A 20282-nucleotide genomic window follows, 5' to 3' on the forward strand; every position below is an offset into this window, starting at 1 on the left:
GTCAGACTGATATACTATTTTATATATATATATATATATATAATTCCACCAATTTATCTTATCATTGTAAAATGGCACAGCTTTTTAAATATCTAAATGTACACTCTTAAGATCAGTCAATCAATCATTATATTATGATATTATGATAATCAAGCATTATTTAATGATAGAACTTTAGTAATTAGAACTAAAACTTGATAATCATGCATGAATGCATATTTGTCATTTTAGCTGATCTTAGGACTGGTGGTGGTGCTTAAGATGTTGTTGGTCATTCATTGTTTCTGTAAAAAAAAAAAAAAAATAGATAATAGTAATTGATAATAGTAATTATTAATAAAATATAATCCTACTACTAATTCTACAACTAATAATGACAATATACAACACATGAGTTGCTGGGTTCATGAATGTTAATCCTGTTGTCAGCGTTCGCTCGAACTGATTTGCTGAGATTAAAACAGGGTTGAGCGCCAGCCAATGAGATTGCTATGTGTGCATAAGCTCCGCCCACCACCGGAGAAACCTGCATGTCTTCTGCTTGTTCTTAAAAGCTGAATAATTCCAGATGAACTCGGTTATATTGACAGGAAAATACAAACAAGAAAATCGTTTACATGTACCGCGTCGATTTTGCGTGGTATGTAAGACTCTCTCTCGCTCTCTCTCTCTCTTTGCGTGTGTGAGAAACGCGATGGCGAGTCGTGCGCCTTTACACTAGAGTTTACGGTACATCAAACTGAGCTGAGCTGCATTTGAAATACTAGCACAGATCTCTTGATGAAGAGCGAAACTCTCAAGTGTTCAGCGAGTGAAAATATATCTATGCTAAACTTGGCATCTAACACACACACTGGCGAGTAAAATCTAAGAATTTATTAGCCAATGGCTAATGATAGACATTATTTAGTCGCCCAGAGTGAAATATACTCGCATATGCGAGTGATTTACTTGCATTGGAGAGGGTTGGTGAGCCAATAAGCATCCAGCATAATTGGCTGTGGCGAGGCGCCCGAGGCATCAAGGTCCACCAGGCTCAATGCCAACAGCGGGCAATGCAATATTTCTGACAAGATATAATTGCCACCAAGACCAGCACTGTACACCACCTTGTTTGTGTTTTGATGTCCATGTGGAGAGTTGACGAGTTCTCTGACGGCTCACTTCAGCCTGAAAGCGCCATTAGCTTTCATAAGTGAGCGGAAATGTGTTCAGCGTTTCTAGTTCTTTGTGAAGATAGCCTAAAGGTTTAAAGTAACTTGTTGGCAGAACCCAGCAGGGAGGGAAGATGAATGACGTCTCCACAGCTGCTTCTCAGAAGATTTAAGGTGGAATAAGCTCTAAAGTGTTGGAGCAGAAGGCCTTGATCCATCTGACAGAAACCTTGTCTCCAATTCAACTAGTTTGAACATCACAGAGTCTGAAAAACTGCCTCTGCTGATCTTCAGGTGTGTTTGAGCTCAGTTATACGCAACTCTTGCTTATAGGAATATTCCAGTGTTTTTTCAAACGAATTTCCGAGCACCTCTTATACAAGACATTTACCCAGATCATTCAGACTCGTCCCTCAGTGAATACAAATGAACTCAAATGAAACCTTTATTAACAGCTTCAGTAAAGCATTACTAGACGTTAAACCCTCAACTTTGCTTGTTTTATGAAGAAATAACGTGTCTGTTTGTCTTTCCTGAAGGATCTGGGTGGCATGAGTCCACCTCAGAGGAACTGGAAGGGGATTGCGATCGCTCTGCTGGTCATTCTGGTGGTCTGTTCTCTCATCACCATGTCTGTGATCCTCCTCACTCCAGGTACAGCAAACCCCTAATGATGAATTTACAGTTTTTTTTCCAATTGCTAACACAATAAAATGACACGCACAGCACAATTATTTAAACTGACACACAGAGAGCAAAACCTCTTCTCAAGTCTCCAAAAGTCTAAACACATTTTATGCTTTACACACATTTTGCAATTCAAAATGGCACTTTTTAAATGCACTGAACACGGTTCTCTGCATAAGACACAACAATCTGACATAAAGTCACATGTTTGCCATTTCAAAACACTGCCATTCAAAATGACACTCCATTATCTGATTGGCCGATACATGTGTCACCTGACCAAACACCTCAATGCTTAATTGTTAACACTTCAATCTTTTTCAGTTTACTGTTTTTTGTGAGCATATTTTTGTTCAGTCCAATGTAAATATGTCTGCTGTGCATATGTTGCACTGACTTGTTTGTGAAAAATAAAAAAATAAATGTTTAAATAGCATGTGTGTGTCTGCAAATATTTCTGTGCATGTGAACAATCTGAAGAATTTTCTACAATTTGGACTATTTTAGTATTATGGCAAAGCATACTAAAGATGATAGTGCTTTTCATTATGCAACTACAACAGTGTGTAGTTGGTTAGACACAAATCTGGTAATATGAATGAAGTGTGTGCCATTTCATGCAAAAGTTTGATTTTGATAATAGCAGTGCTTCATTTTGCAGGATATATGAGGTGTTTTGCAGTTTGGGTGTGTGGTTTTGTGAATTGTGTTAATTATTTTGATAAAGTTTGCAAAATTGTGTGTTAGCAATTGGAAAAAACTGTAATCTTCATCATCATTATCATTCATTGGAGTGCTCCAGTTCCATCTCGAATCTTGCAAACTTTTGGTACACTTTATTTCGAGTTTTTAGTCCACTTTAGACATTCTGCTAACTAGGGATGTGCTCATAGTCGAATACCTTATATGGAAAGGCAGGAATAATGGCTTCAAATCAAATAACGAATAATTCTGAAGCTGACACAGTCGCTCCTTGTGTTTGCTGGATAACAGTTGAGCCAGGGGATAGCATGATATTAAACCTCTAGGGGTGTCGAAATTAATCATTTCTACGATGCATCGCGATGCAGACGAGGACGATTCGGTATCGGTTCAGTAATAGACCATAACCGATTATAATGTACTGACGCTTTTCTGACGTCATTTGTCGCGTACGTGCTTTGTCGCGGTAGCATACGATGGCAGAGGGGGGTGAGACGCGAGAAAATTAAAAATGCTCCAACTACTTTAAAAGCCGACATCTGGGCACATTTCGGCTTTTATGAACAACCTGGTAAGCACGACCTGCAGAAGACACACGCTGTCCTGTTGTCTTGAGTTTTGTTTGATGTTTGATACATTGAAGAAGCGTGTTTTCTTTGAGCAGGTCAAATTAAAGGTTCAGTTCATATATCTGACTGCTTGTACTTATTGACAAAATTGTATACATGTGAAGTAAAATTGAAAATTGTTCAATGATAACGAATCGATGACATGATAATCGTAATCGAACCAAACCGTGAGACCAGTGTAGGTTCACACCCCTAATACTAATAATGGAATAATGAGTGTGTGAAGTCAATGAGTGTAAACACTATGGATGAAATGAGCTCAAATCAAATCAGGGCTGCCAACTCTCACGCACTGAGCGTGAGACTCACGCAATTGACGCTTTTCACACGCTCTCACGCCACACATCCATTTTCTCACGCACAGAAAAATTGTGGAGCAAAGAGGTACTTTTAATATTAAACTAATTCTCAGCTCTTAGATTCCGTCAATTTTATTACGAAATTCAGACAAAAATACGTTTGCCGCTTGTAAATGTGACGTGACAGATCGCTGAGCGCCTCAGTTCAAGTGCACGTGAACCGATCATCTGTTACTTTTTTATTTAAAGATGCAGTACAACTTACCGAAAGTATACATAATATCGACCAATTAGTGTTTTTCAACCACGGAAAGAGGTCAATATAACAGCAGGAGAACAATTATGTCACATAACGTTACATTTACCTCAGGAAAGCCATTTAATGACCATAGCATGTTAACTGAATAGAAAAAATAGCTTGAGAGGAGATTTTGCTGAGCACTATATTACATATTTATTATATTTTTACTTATGTCATTAAATAATTGTTATTATAACAAAAACTGCATTATATTTAATTTAATTTGTTATTTTTAACCTTTAATAATTCCAGCAGATTAGGCCCTCTATGTTTACAGCATTAGGTGAGATTTTTTTTTTTTAAATAAAATTTAAAATAAACATGTATCCAAATTCAATATTCAATATCAATATAGTCAATATTGAATCAAAATCGGAATCAAATCACAAGAATGGAATTGAAATCGTGAAATTTTTGTCAAGCAATAATAAAAACTGTATCCTACCAGTCATTGTACAATGTAAACATTGTAACATGTTGTCACTAAACTTCATAAAATTCTATTTAGTTACCAAATGTTTTGACAATCACAATTACACTTATTGTGATGCAATATTTGTTTTTACATAACCACCCCCCCCCCCCACCAAAAATAAAATAAAAATCTCACGCCAAGCTAAACTCAAAAGTTGGCAGCCCTGTCAAATAGCTGCTGTTGCCTCTCCGTGTGCATAATACATAATGTTTGAATGAAACAACAACAGCGCGAGTGTGCCGCTAGACGTAACGCAGTTGTCCACTGTCGCCATGGTTACTACGGCAGTACGAGCGGAAACCAGGGTTAACGCGGATATTACGTCATTGACAGGCGACAAGTGAACAGGGACGAGCCATTATTTAAAATTGGAATTTCTTTGAAATTAAAAATCTTTGGGAACTTTTGGGATATTGTAAGTGCACAACTGCAGGAAATATATCACACTGTGAAAGTGATTTTTTACATATTGTAGCTTTATAGTATTTATCTGACAAAATTATTTAGCAAAAAAAGCAAACTACAGCTACAGGTTTCTTTTTTACTTAGCAAAAAATTGCATAGAAAAACAAAAAGCTCAGAGGAAAAAACATACATTGGCTGCAACATAATCCATTAATAATATTTTGTTGGTTCTCCTAATTTGTAAGTCGCTTTGGACGAAAGCGTCTGCTAAATGACTAAATGTGTTTATAATTTCTTTCTATGACAGCCTGGATAAAAATTATGTTTGCACAATTTGGCATGTTTCAGTGCGTTATCATCACAAATAAAACCCAAGCACAACTACGCAATATGCTAAACTCTTTAATGAATTATATTTTAATACAGGGGAAGATTACATTTTTCTAATTTAACATCCCTTAAGCCCACTAATATAGTTGCAGATTAATGAGTTAGTTGACATGTTGTTGCAAAGTTACTTATAGTTAGTAGAATGTTTAAAGTGGACTATCGAAACAAAGTGTAACCAAACCTCTGCATTGCTAAAGTCTTGAGTCTGTGTGTTAGTGAATCTGCTGTTTGTTTATGTAAAGTGTGACACCCGTGGCCTTCAGCGGCTCCATTACTGCTCGTGACGCTCGTGTCTGTCTGTGTGTGTGTGTGTGTGTGACAGTGGACACGCTACCGGGCAGTGACACCAAGTTGGCTGTGGAGGATCTTTTCAGTGCAGATTTCAGCGTGCACGACCCTGAAGCTCTCTGGATCAACGGTAAGACAATATGACCAGAGATCCACACGCATCATTAATTTCTAATGGCTCTCATTCATTAATCATCTGTACACCATCACGAGCTCTTAAGCACAGCTGATCGCAGAGGATGATTGATCATTACCGCAGATAAACATTAGAAAACCACCAGGGGGCTGTTCCATAAACCAAGATTAGAGTATAAGCCAGGCTTATTTCGGTTAGTCAGGCTTATTTTTGGTAGATTCGGTTTCATAAAGCAAACTTAAAATAGTTCAAACTCAGTTACCCTGGCAACTTATGCTGGGAAACTAGCCTGGTCCAGGGCAGGCTAACTGTCAGGCTAAGCCTCAGCTGTTACACAGATCCTCTAACACTGACCAATAGGAACACAATGATATTACCACTGACACTCTCTCATACCATTATTGGACTTTATTAACCACTATTAGTCCAAAAATAAATACACAGTATACAGAAAATCAACTTAAATAAGGCTACAATGATAAATTAGACAATATAGACCTATATATATATAGATAGATAGATAGGCCTAAATACAATATATATACTACAGGTTTTTTTACTGGCTGAATGTTTTGTGCCCAAGATTTAATTAGATTGTTTTAAAGATTTATGAATACATTTCTCTCTGGTTTTGTTTGGCAGCTGTAGTACATGTTTATGATTAGAAGAACATTAGAACACAATCTGAAAAAAAAAAGCTTTTTAAAGCAGAAGTTAAAATCACAAAATTAAAAATAAATAATTACAAAAGCAGAGTATAAATTTTAACTGGTAAGATGAATCTGAGCTTAGTAATTGACAGTATATTAGCCTACATTTGATTTACCCCATTACAATAGTCCCTTTACAGTTATTGCTATCATAAAAATATACACACAGGTTTAAAATTCTAAATAAGGCACATCTAATGTCCAAATAACAAATATTTTAGTATATATATATATATATATATATAAATAATGTACTTTATTATGTCTTTCAATTCAAACACATTTAACACAATTATACAAATTGACAGTTCCTTTAAAGACATCATATTTTCCCCCAATAAATATTCCTTATTTTTCCTTCTACTTTTTTTCTTTTGTGATAATACCCACCAACACATAGCCTAAAAACACGCATGATTAGAACAATAACCAAAAAGTACATAGACACTTTTACATATGATTTAAGGGGGAAAAGACAAAAAACAATAAATAAATAGTAATAAAAATTTAACATTAACATATTTATATCAAACTCTTATAATGACACATAATTCCTAATAGTTATTCAAGTAATATTATTTGAATATCAAATATTCAATATTAAATAAGTAAATAAATAAAATAACAAATAACTAGAAATAAAAGGGAGGGAGGGTTATATAAAAATGTAGTTAATGTAGGCTAATATATATTCCTTTATTTTATGGAATATTCTTTGATTTTAGAGTTGCACATATCTTTTCAAAATGTATACATTTGCTCTTAATTTAATGTTATCCTCTCCATAATGTACTTTAGAAACTAAATCTACTCATTTAAAACTGGGGATTCTTGCTTTCTCCAAAAAAATATTGCATTAAAAGCTGTAATTCTCAGCATTCTAAATAAGTATACATCATCTTTATTAAGTAGCATAGGTCCTATACCCAAAACTATATTTTGTATCTTTATATATTTAGTTTCTTAAAAAAAATCTTCCCTGAATTATAGGCTACTTCACTGAAGTACTTCTGTTCTCTAGAAGTTCACTGCAACTTATCCAACATCCTAAAGATAAATTATTATAATTAGAAGATATTTCTAGTGTTATAAAATATCGCATATTAATTTTCCAAGCAAAATGTATATTTTAGTCAGAATTATTGCGCTCCTATTTGGCGCGCATGCGCGCAGCGGCGCTCGTTCAATATGAAAATTAGCAGCAAAATGGATACATTTGCATGACTTTCGAACATTTACAGATGGAGAATATAACTGTAAAATGTCAGTTTTGAACTTAGGGGGGGGGGGGGGGGGGACATGTCACAAACGCATAAAACAGCACACAATATACGCTGTTTGATGGTGGATCGATTTGATCCACGATCGACCTCTAGGGCTGCTTAAGAAACGCGTGCACACGCAATTATCTAGACTAGATAAACCTGGAGCAAATTAGTGAGATTGCGTGAGCTTCAATTACCTTTTATGGAACCACTTTAGCCCCAACTCATTTGTTAGGCTCATTCAAGTCCGGTTTTGGAGTTTAATCCCCACTTTTCTAAGCGGCTTTTATGGAACAGCCACCAGGTTGAATAAAAGGAAAACATCTCTGAGTGACATTCACTGCAAAAATACATTTCCTTTCTTAGATATTTCTACTGGACAAAAAAACGTAGCTTTCTTAAATCAAGACGCATTTACTTGAGAAGCAGAAATGACTTAAGTTAATGAGTCTTGTTTTCAGAAAAATGTGTCAAAATGAAGTGAGTTTAGGCTTAAAACAAGAACAAACATCTGCCAGTGGAGTCAGAAAAATAATCTTTATTCAGAGGGAAAACTGTCACATTATTATCATGGACTATTAGTTTGTTTTCATGTTTACCACGTGTTCCTTTGTTCAGTTTTCCCGTTCCTCATTATTAGTTCATATGTGTCAGCTGTGTTCTGTTAATCATCCTAATTTGTGTTTGCTATATAAGTTGGTCCCTCACATTCATTTTCTGTCCGATCACCGTTACCCTATACACTGCAAATTTTTTTTTGCTTTTCTTACTCAGTGTTTTTGTCTTGTTTCCAGTCCAAGTATCAAAAAATTCTTAAATCAAGATGCATTTACTAGATGAGTAAAATGACAAATGATGTTATGTCCTGTTTTCCAGGGGAATTAATTAAAATTAAGTGAGTTGATGCTTAAAAAAAGCAAAATTATCTGCCAATGGGGTAAGAAAAATGATCTTAATTCCACCAGGAACAGGATTATTTTTCTTACCCCATTGGCAGATAATTTAGCTTATTTTATGCAAAAACAAGACTAAATATCTAATGTAATTTTTACTACTTTAGTAAATGCATCTTTTGCAGATTTAAGAAATGTTTGATATTTGGACTGGAAACAAGAATAAGAAAAGCATTTTTTTGCAGTGTGTGTGTGTGTGTTACCCTGCTTGTGTGTGTTACCCTGCTTGTGTGTGTTACCCTGCTTGTTTGCCATCCTTGTGGATATTTATCATTAAACGTCGTGTTGGAACTTGATTCATTATAAAAACATTATTTTTCTTACTCCATTAGCAGATATTTTTACTTGTTTTAAGCCTAAACTCACTTCATTTTGACACATTTTTCAGAAAACAAAACTTAATATCTAAAGTCATTTGCTTCTCTTGTAAATGTCTTGCTTAAGAAAGTTTAGTAGTATTTTGTCTTGTTTTCCATTACAAATATCTAAGAAACAAATTCAAATACAGTGGCAAATAAAAGCACTTGTATCAAGTTCTTCCTCAGTGTTTCTGTCTTGTTTTCCAGCACAAATATCTAAACATTCTTAAATCAAGATACATTTACTGGAGAAGCAAAATGACTTAAGAATGTTTAGTATTTTGTCTTGTTTTCCAGTACAAATATCTAAGAAAGAAAATAAATTTTTGCAGTGCAGTCACATTGTGAATGACAATTTCAGCAGCTCTGACCGTTTTTGTGTTCAGTTCGGATCCGTCAGTTTAATTTGAATATTAATATATCATTTTAATATCATGTTTAATGTTTTGACAGTAAGCTTTGCTCAAAAATTTTCCTTATTTATCACAGCACGGTGAGGCTGTTAGGGCTGGGCGGCATATTGAGTTTGTACAATATTGAAATATTTGTATAAACTATATAGGATGAGGCAATACCATTCATATCGGTATAGAGCAGCTTAATATTACGAGCGGAGGACAGAGAGTGAGCTACTGTGCGGAAAGTGCACAATCCAATTTGTCCTAAACGTGAGACATGCTGTATATTCAGGGCTTCAAAATAACTTAACATGGTTTGCCCCGACAGATGCTCTGACAGATACTCGTGCGCTTTAATGCCTTTGAGATGTGTTTTCCTCAGTGCATAACTTACCATAATTTCACAGGTATATTCTCCATCTGTAAATGCTAAAAAGTCATGCAAATATTTCCATCTCGCTGTCAGGAGTGGATGAGCCTTATGCAAGCGAGTCTCCGCTAAACTTCACAGACTTCAGGGAAAGAGCGCTGCCGTGTCTATAGTGATGGAGTGATCAAATCTAGGCTAATATACTGAGATTATACACTGCCTTTCAAAAGTTTGGGATGCTTTTAAAAGAAGTCTCTTCTGCTCACCAAGGCTGCATTTATTTGATACAAAATTCAGTAAAAACTGTTTTACATTTACATTTAGTCATTTAGCAGATGCTTTTGTCCAATTTTTTTGTCCAATTTTTTCTATTTGAATAGTAAAATGTAATTTATTCCTGTGATCAAAGCTGAATTTTCTGAATTTTCTTCAGTGTCACATGATCCTTCAGAAATCACTCTAATATGAGGATTTGATGCTCAAGAAACATTTCTGATTATTATCAATGTTGAAAACAGTTGTGTACAATTTTTTTTCAGGATTCTTTGAATAGAAAGTTCAAAAGAACATCATTTATTTGAAATGGAATCTTTTATAACACTATAAATGTCCTTACTGTCACTTTTGATCAATTTAATGCATCCTTGCTGAATAAACATAAATGTCTTTCCCAAAAAAACCAAGCCGTACTTGACCCCAAACTTTTGAACGGTAGTGTATAATGTTACAAAATATTTATATTTTACAAAAAAAAAATGCTGTTTTTTTTAACTTTCTATTCACCTAAGAATCCTGAATTTATTTATTTATTTTCACACTGATAATAATCATAAATGTTTCTTGAGCATCAAATCATCATATTAGAGTGATTTCTGAAGGATCATGTGACACTGAAGACTGGAGTAATGATGCTGAATATTCAGCTTTAATCACAGGAATAAATTACACTTTATAGTAAATTCAAAATAGAAAACAGTTATTTAAAATTGTAATAATATTTCAAAATATTACAGTTTTTTTTGTGTATTTTTAATCAAATGAGTGCAGCCTTGGTGAGCAGAAGAGACTTCTTTTAAAAGCATAACAAAACGGCAGTGCATATTGTATATCACTATTTTGCCCAAAAAAATCCCCAGATGTGATTTTGTCTTTATCGCTCAGCCTTATGAGGCTGTGAGTGGACAGTGTGTCATGCATCTTCCCGTTACAGCTCATTACTGATCAACAAGACTTATTCCTATAGTATTTCCTGCATCATAAGAATCAATGAGACGAGGAAGAACTATTCGGGCCAGCCTATAGGAAATCAGTGTGTGTGAATAATCCAGAAGCACGTGATGTGACGTGTCTTTGAGAACTTGACATTTCAGTTCCTTAAATATCATCTAGCGACTCTTAAAATATTTTTGCCATATCGGGCATCACAGGCGTTGGCGGTTTGTGTGTGTGTGTGTGTGAGGAAGTATCTAGATGTGGTAGTTGCTATGGTAACAGGAATAGGGAAGGATCACTCAGGTCTTACACTGGCAGCAGCAGCAGCATGAATATTTCATTGTGTGTGTTTGTGTGTGTGTGATGCAGTTGAGCTTCCAGACAAACCCATGCTTATCAGAGTCCTGCAGTCACTCCAGTCTTCAGCTTAACGCTGTTCTTCAGCGTGTCTCGGACGCGATGTAGCTGATCTGATGTGACCCTGAGAGCCGAGCATCTGTGTGTAGATCGTCCTCTAGCGAGCGCTTGTGTGAACGTGCAGCGCATTGACCACAGAACGAGTCCACGTATCACATCAGTACAAGAGAATAAATCTTTCACAGCAGCATTTCTCCAAACGTTTTCAAGAGCAGCGACTTTCTCAGCTTTACTGTTTTTCAATTATTACTGATGGGCATCGAGAGATCTAATAGGCTTGACTCACACTAATGCACAGATCTATTTTGACATATCAGATGTTTTGTCCTGTCTGTCTAATTCCTCAAATGAACAATGTTTACTCTTTCTCTGTGTTACTGGGCCGAGAAATTCACATTTTTCGTCAGATTTCGTGAAAACCACAGATTGTACTTGTGCTTTTTTGTATCCCCGCCCACGGATCGTCAGAGGGTTATTAACAGAGCAGTTTTTCTATTCTTATTAAGAGTAGCTTTATCACTGAAAACGTTATCGTACTTTGTCAAGTCTTTAAACAGCATTATGGTACAAATTAGAGCTGGGCGATTTTTTTATAAAAAACTTGATTTACGATTCGAATCGATTCCCCCCTCCCCCCTCCCCCCATTTAAAACAAAATAACTGCGAACTGTAAATATATTTTAAAAATATATATTTATTCTATTTAATTAAAGTGCATCAACACAAACAAAATTGCAAAGGCAAACCCTTTCTCTAACTGAAAAGTCACTGTGCGTGCAACAAAGATTGTTAAACATCCAAATTATTTATACTGTATTTGGATTGAGCTAATAAAACAACAAAAAATCCTCAGATAACTCTTATGCCTGGTTCAGATTACACGATTTTTTTGTCTGTTACGATAGTCACTGTGTCAGATTACACGATTTTGACTCCTAAAAATCTTGTCATGTCGTGGACAAGAAACATGTCAGACTACACGTTGTTTTCCGACCAGTCATCGCGAGCCGTCTCACACACACTCATTCACTCGCACATATACACAAGCTCACTCACATAGCCTACACACACACACACACACACACACACACTCGCACATACACACTCACTCACATACACGCACTCTCTCTCTCTCTCTCTCTCTCACTCACACACACACACACACACACACACTCTCACACACACACACACTCACTCTCGCGCACACACACACACACACAGTCACACACACAGTCACACACACTCACTCGCGAACACACTCTCACTTAGGGCTGGGCGATATGGAGCAAAAAATATATCTCGATATATTTTGCTATATCTCGATATACGATATATATCTCGATATCTTTACAGGAAAAATAACCCCCCAAAAACTACTGCAAAAACAAATATGCCAAATACCACAAAGTATTTTTTTATTGAAGTGCAAATAGGTAGGCAGTTCATGTAGGAACAAAGTGTTTCTGCGACATTTAAAAAAAAAAAAAAAAAAATCCCTGTATACAAAAATAATAATTTAACTGTAAAATAAAGGAAGAAATAATACATATTGCACTATTTTAAATAAACCTGTATAGAAATATCATTACTAATTTTGGCAAATAAAAAAAAAAAAAAGCCATATATCCCCCAAAAACTGCAAAACTGTAGAGTAAAACAATATTTTAAAAAAATTTGATACTAATGCATCTAAAAATTGACATGATTGTTACAAAATCACACTGTCTGGGGCCTCTGGGGAACTCAGAACAACTGCTAGCATAAAGTTTAAGGTAAAAATAACTGCCATTAAATTACAGTATCTTACTACTATGCAATTAGATCTGTTCATTCATTACATCGCTTTACCTCTGTCTTTATCCACCTTTATCCTCTTCTCTTCTTTTTGGCACTGTATCCATAGCAGAATAGGTAGGCTAATGCTAATTTATAATGTGTCATGTAAATTCAGCCATCCGTCACAATCAGGAAACTTTCACCGTGTCTAGACCTGGCGCGAGCTGCCAGGCCCGTTTCTACAGGGGAGCATGTTAAGTGTGAGTGTGTTAAGCGCCCTCAAACAAAAGCAATGCGGCGAGAGGCGACGTTACACAAAAAATTACCAACAACAACTGATCGCGCGCGCGCTTTGTTTCTGAGGCACTTCAAGCACTCGCTGGGCGGGGAAAGATTGATGTGCCTGACCGGACTCGGGGGACTGAATGAGACAACACGCGAGGGGAGGGGGAACAAAAGCAAGGAGGCGGAGGAGGGCGGGGGCGAGCACAGCACAGAGAAGGCAAACAAGCAAAGTGGCGAAATCAGAATTAAATATAAACAATATATCGATATATACGATATGTCAAAATCCATATCGAGTTTAAAAAATATCTCGATATATCGTAAATATCGAGATATCGCCCACCCCTACTCTCACTCACTCACTCGCGCACCGTTGTCGTGGAGGACCGTTAAAAAATTAAACATGCTAGTCGTGATGTTGTGTGAAGCATCGAGGGCTGTGCCGCAGCAAAGAGTATAGAAGCCCAGGGAGCATGCTACGGAAACCCTGAAGGAAGATTTGACGAATGCAAAATGTATGTATTGTACGCTATACTGAAGAGGGGGAGAAAAAAAATCTGAAAATTTGAAAATATGAATCGATTTGACCCACCAACTCGATTTTTAAATCAAATCGATTTTTTTCCCAGCCCTAGTACAAATGGAGAACTATGGCAACAGCTCTCTTTCAGGTTTTGCCCTCCTTCTGGCCCAAAACACTGTTCGTTATCATCCTCTTTGAAATGCTGACTACAAAACACTGAGGTTTATCAGATTGTCCGTTGTGTCATTCTCTCCATATTTATGATTATTTTCAGCTAGTCAACCGACTCGACACTATTGTGATTAAAAGTTTGCTAAGAAGTATTACCTACTAAAGCAAGGTGGTATTTGACTGTTCAGGCGTATCCGGGGACGGCACCATGTCCACTGCATTATTGTTGTTGAAGCTTTAAAGCTAAGTTTTATTGAAAGCCCATTCTGTCAGTGGTGAAACACCACTTTAAGACATAACTGACTGTTTATATTAATCTTGCATCATAAAAGCATTTTGAGATGCAAGTGCATTCAACCACTTATAGTCGCACACAGCCGTATGCCGCAAGCATTTGACAAAAAAAAAAAAAATGGTCAGAAAAATACCTTTTTACAATTAGCCTTTTAAACAAATGTTTTTATGTTTATGCATTATTTAGCAGTAATTATTTGACATATGGGCCTTTAGCAGCCCTACATCCGCTTGTAAGATTGCCTTTAGCTTGCTTGGCAATCCAGAAACCTTCTGTGGCAATAGACCTTTTAAAGATCTCCTTCACTTTTGCATGTTTTCATTGTTCAAGCTTTAAACATTCAAGCATGAAATTCTAGTAGAGCCCAAAAACAAAATCAAGACTTTGAAAAAGTCAAGTTAAGTCAAGTCACCTTTATTTATATAGCGCTTTTTACAATGCAGATACAATTACAATGCTTTGTATCAAAGCAGGTTCACAGTGATAACATGAAAATAATACAAGAAAGTTTGTTTCTAGAAGAAAATTGCGTCATCATCCACCTTAAGTAAGGCAGATCAATAATATTGTTGAATATTTAATGTCCCCAACTAAGCAAGCCAAAAGCCAAGGCAAGAGTGGCAAGGAGCCAAAACTCCATCAGTGACAGAATGGAGAATAACACCTTGTGAGAACCCAGACTCAGTCCCTCAGTTCTCCTCTGGCCAGTGAGCGAACAGTGTATGGTTATGATCCAGGCAGAGTTACAGGTCAGAAGTCAGATTGGATCAGAACATTCAGAATATTTATCCAGTTCCGTCTGGTTGGAGGTCGGAGTCACGCCGGTGTGGAGACGAGTTTTGTGTCTGGACCTTCAGGGATGCGTCGTGGACGTGTTCAGGCGCAGGTCCAACATCTGATCTGGATACGGCCCGGATCCGGCTGACTTCAGTAAACCTCGGAATAAACAGAAAGACTAACATTAGCATAGATGCCATTCTTCTCGTGATGTAATGAGTACATCAGGTGTGATAGGAAGAGTCCCCGGTTCCGGCTGACCTAATCTATGCAGCCTAATAATCATTTAACTGATTTGAACAATAGAAATGTAATGTTCTATATGAATGCCGGGTAAAAGAGATGTGTTTTTAGTCTAGATTTAAACTGACAGAGTGTGTCTTAGGGCTGTGCAATTAATTGAATTTCGATTTCATTTTCAATTTTGGCTCCCAACGATCACCAAAATCGTACAATCGAATAAAAACGATTATTTTGCCATGTTCTGTTTGGCAAGAACACTCTTATTTTGTCTTGTGTTCTGAATGACACGCGCACATCTGCCCCTCCCGAAGCCATAAACTCTCTCAGCTTGAATGTTTAAACTGATAAGACTTAAAAAGAAGTGAAAATGATCAACTTTAGTTACTATGCGCTGCTGGCCCGATTGTACAAGTGACAATTCTGTCATGTCCCGACTCCTAAACGCAAGAGTGTAGTTTCGACGCTTGCCTTGTCCAACGTCTTGGTCTTGGAGAAAGTTTTTAAATGATTGATTTGATTTTATAATCTGTGTGGATTAATTTAGGCTACTCATACAATCTACTTGCTAAAGTGAATCAATGTTTGCGGGGGAATTTCCCACATTATAAGTGGTAGACCTGCGGGAATTATTAAAATACTCATTGAAGTATTATTATTAGTTCAAAAAGTACAATAAATGTTAAAATTTCGATTTTTTTTTTTAAGAATTGTTGAAAGGTGTCTTTTTAATAAATGCAACACGTTCCCAAAATCATGTGAAATAATCGTGTTACATAATCGTGATTTCAATACTGACCAAAATAATCGTGATTATGATTTTTTCCATAATCGAGCAGCCCTAGTGTGTCTGCTTCCCGGACAATGTTAGGAAGACTGTTCCAAAGTTTCAGTGCTAAATAGGAGAAGGATCTACCGCCAGCAGTCGATTTTGATATTCTAGGTGTTATCAACTGGCCAGAATTTTGAGATCGCAATAGACGTGAAGGACTATAATGCGTTAAGAGCTCACTCAAGTACTGCGGAGCTAAACCATTCAGTGCTTTGTAAGTCATCAGCAATATTTTAAAATGTATACAATGTTTAATAGGGAGCCAGTGCAGTGTTGACAGAACCGGGCTAATATGGTCATACTTCCTGGTTCTGGTAAGAACTCGAGCTGCTGCATTTTGGACCAGCTGTAGTTTGTTTATTAAGCGTGCAGGGCAACCACCCAGTAGAGCATTACAATAATCTAGCCTTGAGGTCATGAACGCATGGTTTAACTGTACCGCATTTTTCATTGAAAGCATATGTCGTAATTTAGATATATTTTTAAGATGGAAGAATGCGGTTTTACAGTTGCTAGAAACATGGCTTTCAAATGAAAGATTGGTATCAAAGAGCACACACACACACACACCCAGGTTCCTAACCGACGACGAGGACTTGACAGAGCAGCCATCAAGTGTTAGACAGTATTCTGGGTTAATACGTGCAAAAGGTTTTTTGCCCAATAATTAGAAACTCTGTTTTGTCAAAATTGAGTAGTAGGAAATTACTAGTCATCCACATTTTTATATCAAAGTGAAAAAGGGCATAATAGATCCTCTTTAAATCAGAGTTTCACAGTCTTCCAGACGCTTTCTGCTTTCAACAGTCAGTGTTTTGTTCTGGTTTTGTGTTTGCTACTGAGAGATCTATTACTCTATTTTACGTGTCGTCTGCTTTTCCTCACTGCAGCTCTGCAAGAGTCTCAGACCGGAAATTTACCTTTACAACCGTCAAGCAGCTCATAAATGTGAATGACTGACCGTGAAACGGATGAACAGTCCTGCTTTACTTTCAGCCTGTTTATCTGAAGTATAAGATAGATCAGGACACAAGCTAGAGCACAGGTGAAAGAGAAAGAGAACTCAAAAAAATATCTGCAAATGGTGTCAAAAAAATTATCTTATTTTCACTTTGAATTAAGTTGATTTTTCCAACCCCGTTGGCAGATATTTGTCTTGATCACAGATAGGAGATATTGACTAACTCCTTTTTTTAACTCTTTATCAGAATCTGAGGTTATCTACAAAAACCACGATGGACATGTGATCAGGTTTAACATCCTCACGAACCAGACCGAGGTCGTGCTGAAGAACGTCACATTTGTGAGTATTATTTATACAGTAGTGGGCTAAAGTGATATCTGGCCTTGGAAAATTAACATATTCAAATATTATTCAAAATTTGTTAAATGTTTTGTTGTCGTATTGCGTAGTTGTGCTTGGATTGTTTTATTTGTGATGATAACGCAATGAAACAGATTGAGCTGATATCATTTTGATCAAGGCTGTCATACAAAGCACACATTCAAAAACAAGAGAGAACCAGTGGAATATTAATAACTTGTGTTGTGGTTAATGTATGCTTGGTAACACTTTAATTTACACTTTTTTCACTATTAACTAGTTGCTTATGCATATTACTAGGATATTAGCTGCTCTAACTATTAATAAGGAGTAATTAGAAGTATATTGAGGCAGAAGTCATCGTTAATAGAGAGAATTGGACCCTAATATAAAGCGTGACCATATGTTTTTTCCTGTGAGCTTTTTATGTTTTTTTTATATGCATTTTTGTTCTGCATAGTTTTGCATTTGGCCAAATAAACAATTTACTAATGTAGAAACACTGGCTGAACATACAATTGAGCTCAAAAGTTAACAGACACCTTGCACAATTTGCAAAATGTTAATCATTTTTAGCCTGTAAAAAAAAAAGCTTGTTCATTTATAATTCTATAAATGATAAAAAGCCTGTAGTTTTGGGGATATGAATGTTTATGATCCCATGCAGTACTGAGGATGACATCCATGTTTTCTTCTTTTTTCCAGGACACTTTTAAAGCCACCAAATACTCTTTAAGCCCGGACATGAAGTATGTGCTTTTCGCCTACAATGTTAAACAGGTGTGTGATGTTTTCAGGAATTTAACAGATGTGTTATGAAGCTTTGCATTTTTTAAGAGCTCCTATTATGCTTTTTTCCATGCTCATTTTTCTGTAGTGTGTAATGTTGTGGTTTGACCATGAAAAAGCTAATATCTGAATTAATTTAGCTTCTCCAGTAAATGTATCTTGATTTAAGAATGTTTAGATACTGGAAAACCAGACAAAAATACTGAGCAAGACATTTTTTTTTTTCTGCGCACAAACTCTCATTTATGGAAGCTTGTTTCCGCCACTGAATAATAAATAAATAATAATAATTGCGACTTTTTATCTCACAATTGCGAGTTTACATCTCGCAATTCTGACTTTATTTCTCAGAATTGCGAGATATAAAGTCAGAATTGCGTGAAATACAGTCGCAATTGCGTGTTATAAAGTCAGAATTGCGAGATATAAAGTCAGAATTGCGTGAAATACAGTCGCAATTGCGTGTTATAAAGTCAGAATTGCGAGATATAAAGTCAGAATTGCGTGAAATAAAGTCGCAATTGTGTGTTATAAAGTCAGAATTCTGACTTTTTTTCTCGCAATTGCGACTTTATATCACGCAATTCTGACTTTATAACACATAATTGCGAGTTTATATCTCGCAATTCTGACATCTTTTCTCAGAATTGTGAGATATAAACTCACAATTCTGAGATATAAAGTCCAATTCTAAGGGGATAAAAATACGGACATTTATTTTTATTTATTTTTACCTTAGAATAGTTTATATCTCACAATTCTGACTTTATAACACGCAATTGCTACTTTATATCATGCAGTTCTGACTTTATATCTCCCAATTGCGACTTTATTTCTCAGAATTGCAACTTTATATCTCGCAATTGCGACTTTATTTCTCAGAATTGCGACTTTATTTCTCAGAATTGCGACTTTATTTCTCACAATTCTGAGTTCATATCTCGCAATTCTGAGAAAAAAAGTCACAATTTTGACTTGATATATCGCAATTGTGAGAAAAAAAGTCAGAATTGTGAGATAAAAAGTCGCAATTATTATTATTTATTTATTATTCAGTGGCGGAAACAAGCTTCCATACTCATTTTAGTAATATGGTTTATTTATGTGTTTAAAATGGGATTGTGTTTAGTTAAGTCATTTGAGCTTTCTTGAAGGTGGTTTTGTTTAATCTTTGTTGTTGTTGTGTTTTCTGACTGCAGGTTTACCGGCACTCATTCACGGCGTCCTACATCATATACAACATTCACACCAGGTGGAGTAAGATCTGTTATTGATCTCACAGATGTTCAGAGAATACAGTCAATCAAATTCAGTGTTTAAACATGCTTTTGCTGCACCAGATGTTCTTGGGTAAACAATGTGAAATGAGCTGAAAAGTATGTCATTAATTAAGTCCTAATGAGAGAAGAGGAGCGTCAGATATGACTGACGCTTTGAACATGCGGCTGTGATGTTGAACAATACAGTTCAGTTCAATAACTGTAAAATTTATAATTTATGAAATTAGTTTAGTTTTTGCTATAAGCAGACATAAAAGACAATAGTGTCATTATTCAGCTCAGTTCAAGTTATCCGATAGGGCTGCAACTTATTATAAAAACAATGTTATTCATATGCGCATTTATATGTCACAAGATTAAAATCGGATTTTATATTTTACTATGCGCACAATGCATGAATATAGAGTTTCCTGCTGTTTGTAAATGCCATCATCCTCTCATCACTTATTTTCTTTGATTTAAAATGTTGACTAAACTTGATAGTTCACCCAAAAATGAAAATTCTGTCAGTAATTACTCACCCTCATGTCGTTCCAAACCCGTAAGACTTTCATTCATCTTTGGAACACAAATTAAGATCTTTTTAATGGAATCTGAGAGATTTCTGTCCCTCCATTGACAGTCTACAAAACTACCACTTTCAAGCCCCGGAAAGGTAGTAAAGACATCTTAAAAGTAATCCATGTGACTCCAGTGGTTTAACCTTAATATTATGAAGCGACTCAAGTGGTTTGTTTGTGCAAAAGAAACATAATCTACCACTTTATTTACAAAATATTAATCTCCAACGTATGTTCACGAGAGCACCAGGAAGCATGCGTGTTGTTGAGAGTAGAAGTT

The 20282-nt window shown here is 36.0% G+C and overlaps 1 protein-coding gene across 2 annotated transcripts in view; it reads left to right on the forward strand.

Annotated features, from left to right (window-relative positions):
- Window positions 1-20282, forward strand: part of dpp10 (dipeptidyl peptidase like 10) — a 79083-nt gene that overhangs the window by 28980 nt on the left and 29821 nt on the right. For both annotated transcript variants that reach the window (XM_079881951.1, XM_079881952.1), the window contains exons 2-6: window positions 1694-1808; window positions 5365-5460; window positions 17258-17352; window positions 18079-18153; window positions 19362-19414. In XM_079881951.1, coding sequence (XP_079738077.1) covers window positions 1694-1808; window positions 5365-5460; window positions 17258-17352; window positions 18079-18153; window positions 19362-19414 — 434 coding nt within the window. The remainder of the gene's footprint in view (window positions 1-1693; window positions 1809-5364; window positions 5461-17257; window positions 17353-18078; window positions 18154-19361; window positions 19415-20282) is intronic.

This window comes from Squalius cephalus (assembly GCF_949319135.1).
Source record: "Squalius cephalus genome assembly, chromosome: 9".
Taxonomy (NCBI): Eukaryota; Metazoa; Chordata; class Actinopteri; order Cypriniformes; family Leuciscidae; genus Squalius; species Squalius cephalus.